The sequence below is a fragment of the Bidens hawaiensis genome, unplaced genomic scaffold, assembly GCF_021521415.1.
Source record: "Bidens hawaiensis isolate Kalapana, Puna unplaced genomic scaffold, B.hawaiensis_p1.1 tig00003182_1, whole genome shotgun sequence".
Lineage (NCBI taxonomy): Eukaryota > Viridiplantae > Streptophyta > Magnoliopsida > Asterales > Asteraceae > Bidens > Bidens hawaiensis.
In genome coordinates, this window is record NW_027491173.1 from 2,099,709 (window position 1) to 2,106,469 (window position 6,761).

Genomic DNA, 6,761 nt, shown 5'->3' on the forward strand with positions numbered 1-6,761 from the left:
ATCCTGACAATGTTGGCTACGAGTATTCGGTGGATTACTTCTTCCTGAATAACTACTACTGTATTGTGGAGTAGTTGGAACATTGGTTACAAAGGTTTGTCCATTTTGCTCCGCACAAAAAGCCGTGGGAGTTTTAGGATTTGATGAAACAACAGATTGTGAACCTTTGAAATACAAACCCACATCTTGTGAAATTGCTGTTGATTTCATCTTCTGCTTTTTCCGAAGCTCCAATTCGTGTGCTTCAAGTTTCTCAGTAAATCTTGCAACGCTCAGCCAAGCATATGCAACAGGATTTCACTATTGGATCATTATGAATGTGCCCCACTCTTCAGGTAGTGCGTCAGCCAGTTTATCAATATACTCATAATCAGGCTTGTCAGTGCCTAATCTTTTCATTTCATTAACCAAATGACAATATCTCTCGACCAATTGTGCAAAGGTTTCCCCCTTGACTTGAGTAAAGATATCAAATTCCTTCTTTAGTAAGGCCATATTACTTTTCCTTATGTCGGGGTTTCCTCTGTCTTTAGTCAGAAGAGCTTGCCAAATAGAATAGCATGAGCCATTATGTTGTAATAGTTGGAAAATTTCTGCTTTAATGGCTTGTTAAAACAAATTCAACATCTTCTTTTCTCTTAGAAACTGATTTTTGTCACCTTCAGAAATCATTGACAACCTATAGTTGCTGCCATTCTCATTCTTTGGGATGATGTATTCTTCCTTAACAGTCGTCCACGTCTCATAATTCAAAGCTTGTATGTACGTTTTAAACTTGTCAGCCCAAGACGGATAATCTTCCATCTGAAGAAGTTTTGGAAGCTTATTGGATGTTCCCATTTCATTCTCGAAATTAATTGTCACACCCCAACCTAAGGCGGAAATGCCAGGGCGTGATCCGATTGCTCACAACTCGAAAATACTATCATAAATATAAACGACAATATCTAATTAATTATTTTGTTTAAATAATACACACAATAATCAACTACAACCAAACAATTCAAATAAATAAATACAACAAGTCTAAATCCATGTATGTCTTCATTATAACCCTAAGGTCCTTCTAAGTGTCCATCCTTCAACTCAGACAACTTGCATATGCGTAGAAAATGGAGTTTTGTCAACAAACATGTTGAGTGAGACGATCACCAATTTTGACACAACAAGTAATTATATAATAAATAAATAATAAATGATAAGTGTTAAATGCGCAAACCAATCTATGTGATAATAATCAATCAAACCTTAACAAACCAAAACCAAGTTATACTCATGTGCCAATGAATCGTTGCCAAGCGAATCGGGCATTGATTACAATGACTAAATTATAGGTTTACCTTCGCCAAGCGAATCGGGCTCCGGTTACTAAGACGGTCGTATGATCATACTAATGAGAACCCTATACAAAGGGGATATGTTGGACCTCTCCGAAACGTTATCAAATAAACAGTTAAACATGTAGCAATTATCAAATAGCATTCAACTGATATTCACACAATAATTATGTTTGTGATTTTTAGTATATATATAGAATAGAAAATATGAGTAAGTACGCATATGTCCCCAAAACTTTAGAAACGATATATAAAAAGGGGAATGATCAAACTCACCTTAGATTAAAGGCAAGTGAGTATAATTAACAATAAACGAGTCAACGGATAATCGAGTCGTCTAATACGCGTCAAACGAGATAACTGATTAAAACCTGAAACTTTGTGATATCAAACTATAAATAAAAACGAACTTAATTCCGCTGGAATCAATCCAAACGGATGAGTAGAACTCTATTTATGTTGATTTAAACGTTTAAGCGAGCTGGTACTGACCAGAATTCGAACAGCGAGTGGGAAGTTGGGTTTTGGGCAGTAGCCTTAAAAATCACGTTTCAAGAATAAAAGTCTTCTGGACCGAACGTTGAATCCGACCAGAAGCATGAGAAAACGCAAAGTCAAACTTGTTGACTGTTTTACCCCTTATCGGGTTTTAAAGCAATTGACCAGTCAACACCCTTCAATCTCAGAAATTGGTTGAAATTTAATGACTAGGGAATATGTACGAACAATTTTACAGTTTACAACTTACCCGAAAAGTGAAAGGAATGATGAGAAACGGAAGTCAAAGGTCCTAAAGCATGCAAAGTCAACGACCAAGCCTTGTGTCTTTAACGAATATGCAAAAACCGAAGGGTTTACCAGATGGCAGAGGCTAGTGACAGCTGGAGGAGATGTATTAGGGTTAGATTAAGGTTTACAGCAGATGTTTAATGGTTGTTTATATAGAAAAGGCTAAATCGAACTAATTATAAGCTTTTTGGCCCGTTTAAGCAAGTAAATACGTTTTAAGGAAAGAATCAACGATTTATTCACAAAGATCTGATCTTAGGCAGTGGAAAACGAATTAGAACTTGTATTTTAGTTATAGGATGTTTACTTGGACCTTAATTCACTCAAACATACCTAATATAATCGATTTTATACCTTAAACGAACTAGAAAACGAACTAAGGCTTAAACGATCTGACCAGTTGTGCCATAGCGTCGTGCGGCGGCCACCACCTATGGTGGTCGCACAGCGCCCCGTCCTTCTTTGTGTGTATGTTTCAATTTTACAAGTTTAGCCCCTGTAGTTTGATGTTTTGGTCCTCTATTGAATTTTATATGAATTAAATAGGTTTTAAACAATATGTAAAACACGAGGGGTAATACGCGAACAATAGAAACTTAAATATTAGATTCTTGATTAATTATAATGATCTAAAATATTTCTGGTTCGGGTTATACGCAAACGAATACGGTTTTGAAAACGAGTAATAAACAATTGAGTTGATCAGCCCATGAGCGTGTACATGGCATTTAACCGACCTAACTAATCAACGAATTATCGAATCAATGGAGTTGTTCAGACCATGAGCGTTACATGGCATTTAAACGACTTAACTAAATATCGAATCAACGAATCAAGTAGTTGGTGCATCTCAGGAACCAACCCGGACGATACGTTCCAACCGAAAAAAAGTCAAATCGAAAATGGTTTATGAAATGAATAGTTGGAGTGCCCATGGATTTCCATGGATTTTTCACCCAACTAAGCATTTAAAATAATTTTAAAACATAATTTGGAAGTATAACCGTTTAGCCGGTTATGTTTACCACTTAACCGTTTAGCCGATTACGGGTACCACTTGAAGTTATGGTTGTACGAGATTTGTCATACCCCCACGCTTCAAGGTGAAGGAACAAAACAAAACACGAGAATTCTTAAGGAATTTCCTACAATAAAAGGTAATCTACTAAAATTAAGAAGATTTAAAAATATTTTGAAAGTTGAGGCATAACCTCGGAATTTGTGTGTGTGTGCAATAAATAAACAAGATAAATACAATTTAAATAATTAATCTAAGCAAGCTGTAAACAATTTTTTATAGCACATAAGGCAGTTCAGATAAGCACGTATAGGGTTCCTAACAAATGTCTAGGACAATTTCTAACGACCTATCTTATAACCTTCGGCTCTGATACCAATCTGTCACACCCCAACCTAAGGCGGAAATGCCGGGGCGTGATCCGATTGCTCACAGCTCGAAGATACTATCATAAATATAAATGACAATATCTAATTAATTATTTTATTCAAATAATACACACAATAATCAAATATAACCAAACAATTCAAATAAATAAATACAACAAATCTAAATCCATGTATGTCTTCATTATAATCCTAAGGACTTTCTAAGTGTCTATCCTTCAACTCAGACAACCTGCATATGCGTAGAAAATGGAGTTTTGTCAACAAACATGTTGAGTGAGACGATCACCAATTTTGACACAACAAGTAGTTATATAATAAATAAATAATAAATGATAAGTGTTAAATGCGCAAACCAATCTATGTGGTAATAATCAATCAAACCTTAACAAACCAAAACCAAGTTATACTCGTGTGCCAATGAATCGTTGCCAAGCAAATTGGGCATTGATTACAATGACTAAATTGTCGGTTTACCTTCGCCAAGCGAATCGGGCTCCTGTTACTAAGACGGTCGTATGATCATACTAATGAGAACCCTATACAAAGGGGATATATTGGACCTCTCCGAAACGTTATCAAGTAAACAGTGAAACATGTAGCAATTAGCAAATAGCATTCAACTGATATTCACACAATAATTATGTTTGCGATTTTTAGTATATATATAGAATAGAAAATATGAGTAAGTACGCATATGTCCCAAAACGTTAGAAACAATGTATAAAAAGGGGAATGATCAAACTCACCTTAGATTAAAGGCAAGTGAGTAAATTAACAATAAACGAGTCAACGGATAATCAAGTCGTCCAATACGCGTCAAACGAGATAACTGATCAAAACCTGAAACTTTGTGATATGAAACTATAAATAAAAACAAACTTAATGCTGCTAGAATCAATCCAAACGGATGAGTAGAACTCTAGTTATGTTGAATTAAATGTTTAGGCGAGCTGGTACTGACCAGAATCCGAACAGCGATTCGGAAGTTGGGTTTTGAGCAGTAGCCTTAAAATCACGTTTCAAGAATAAAAGTATTCTGGACCAAACGTTGAATCCGACCCGAAGCATGAGAAAACGCAAAGTCAAACTTGTTGACTGTTTTACCCTTTATCGGGTTTTAAAGCAATTGACCAGTCAACACTCTTCAATCTCATAAATTGATTGAAGGTTATTGACTAGGGAATATGTATGAACGATTTTACAGTTTACAACTTACGCGGAAAGTGAAAGGAATGATGAGAAACGGAAGTCAAAGGTCCTAAAGTATGCAAAGTCAATGACCAAGCCTTGTGTCCTTAACGAATGTGCAAAAACCGAAGGGTTTACGAGATGGAAGAGACTAGTGACGGCTGGAGGAGATGTATTAGGGTTAGATTAAGGCTTACAGCAGATGTTTAATGGTTGTTTACATAGAAAAGGCTAAACCGAACTAATTATAAGCTTTTTGGCCCGTTTAAGCAAGTAAATACGTTTTAAGGAAAGAATCAACGATTTATTCACAAAGATCTGATCTTGGGCAGGGTAAAACGAATCAGAACTTGTATTTTAGTTATAGGATGTTTACTTGGACCTTAATTCACTAAAACATACCAAATATAATCGATTTTATACCTTAAACGAACTAAGGTTTAAACGATCTGACCAGTTGTGCCATAGCGTCGCGCGGTGGCCACCACCCATGGTGGTCACGCAGCGCCCCGTCCCTCTTTTTGTGTACGTTTCAATTTTACAAGTTTAGCCTTATAGTTTGATGTTTTGGTCCTCTATTGAATTTTATATGAATTAAATAGGTTTTAAACAATATGTAAAACATGAGGGGTAATACACGAACATTAGAAACTTAAATATTGGATTCTTGATTAATTATAATGATCTAAGATATTCCTGGTTTGGGTTATACACAAACTAATACGGTTTCGAAAAATCTGAGATGTTACATTAATGTTCTGAAGCAATGTAGAAGGTTGTGACACAAAAGCACTTAGATTGTCCATGTTGGTCAACAGATAACTTCTTGATCTGGTCAACAGATAAATGATCTAGTCAACGGATAAGTTGTATGGTCAGCGGTTAAGTTCTAAGAGCCAACTGATATGAGAAGTCAACAGATAACTCTTGTGGTCAACGGATATGTATATTGTCAACGGATAAGAGATATCCACGTATATGTTATACGTAACGGATATGTTTCACCTTATAGCATATACGGCATATAAATTATGCGCCGTATATGTTATACGTGAGAAACATATACGCTACACAAACATATGCGTGAACAAGATGCATGTTGGAAATCTGACAATTTGAAGGATCAAATGTTGATGAAATTGGATGAAAACTTGTAGGGCTTGACACAGATATGTAAGGAACGAATTGTGAGAGTTTGAAGAACTTTTGACGGTTGAAATTGTAGATAGAGATAAAAATCATGAAAACTTGTGATGTTTAAGCTAGTAATGAGCCATAATGCTCTGATACCACTTGAAAGGATCTACTGAACTGATGTAGACAACACTAAGGATCTCTAGATATTACAACTTGCATCTCAAAGTGTGGAATGCATTGAGAGGGAACAACACAAATAAACATTAAGCATATTCTTCATTGATAACTTGAAAACCTTACAAGATATGATAATTAGTAACTTTCTCTCTCTAGCCTCTCTGTCTAACAATCACGCAAAAGTCTATGGATTCACACATAAGTCACCTATTTATAGGAAACATGTAAGCATATCAATGGCGTATATGATATAAGGCGCATATGTTATGCGCCGCATAACATATGCGGACCTTGAGACTTATGCGTTATCCTAACATTCACAAACATATATTTGACAATTAAAGCCCTATACAATCATATCTAAGACCCCAAGATCATAGCTATAGACGTATATGATCTAAAAAAATGTAATTTCAAGTGTCATGTATAATTAAGGGGCGAGAACATTCATAAGTTTTATCTGATGTCCTTTTGAGAATGCAAAGGTGATCAAATATCAAGGGATTATGTGAAAACGTTATACGAGTCAAGATCTAGTCGCAATTGGATAGATCATGATATATGAGACAATAAATAGAATGATTCGAGCCAAACGGTTGTTTCATTGATAATGATAACCGAATGATTACAAGGATTCATGCATACATACATACATACATACGGTTAAGCTAGATCCACCTCGATGTGCACCTCGAGGCATCCTATCATTCTAGAGAGAATCTGGCA

General features: G+C 35.7%; 1 protein-coding gene across 1 annotated transcript; it reads right to left on the reverse strand.

The window, feature by feature from the left end:
* Positions 1-300: 300 nt before the first annotated feature.
* On the reverse strand, positions 301-840 carry LOC143622533 (uncharacterized). The gene is made up of 2 exons (XM_077093651.1): positions 660-840; positions 301-542 (listed from the first exon to the last, which is right to left on the reverse strand). Exons 1-2 carry the CDS (start codon positions 838-840, stop codon positions 301-303), a joined length of 423 nt encoding a protein of 140 aa, XP_076949766.1.
* Between the last annotated feature and the right edge of the window lie 5,921 nt (positions 841-6,761).

What these genes read in the sequence shown, in the direction of transcription:
- LOC143622533 (XM_077093651.1), bottom strand. Translation starts at nt 840, where the DNA reads ATGGGAACATCCAATAAGCTTCCAAAACTTCTTCAGATGGAAGATTAT. An exon ending in GTTGTCAATGATTTCTGAAG is followed by an intron (nt 543 to 659) that starts GTGACAAAAATC and finishes CTATTTGGCAAG; the next exon opens with CTCTTCTGACTAAAGACAGA.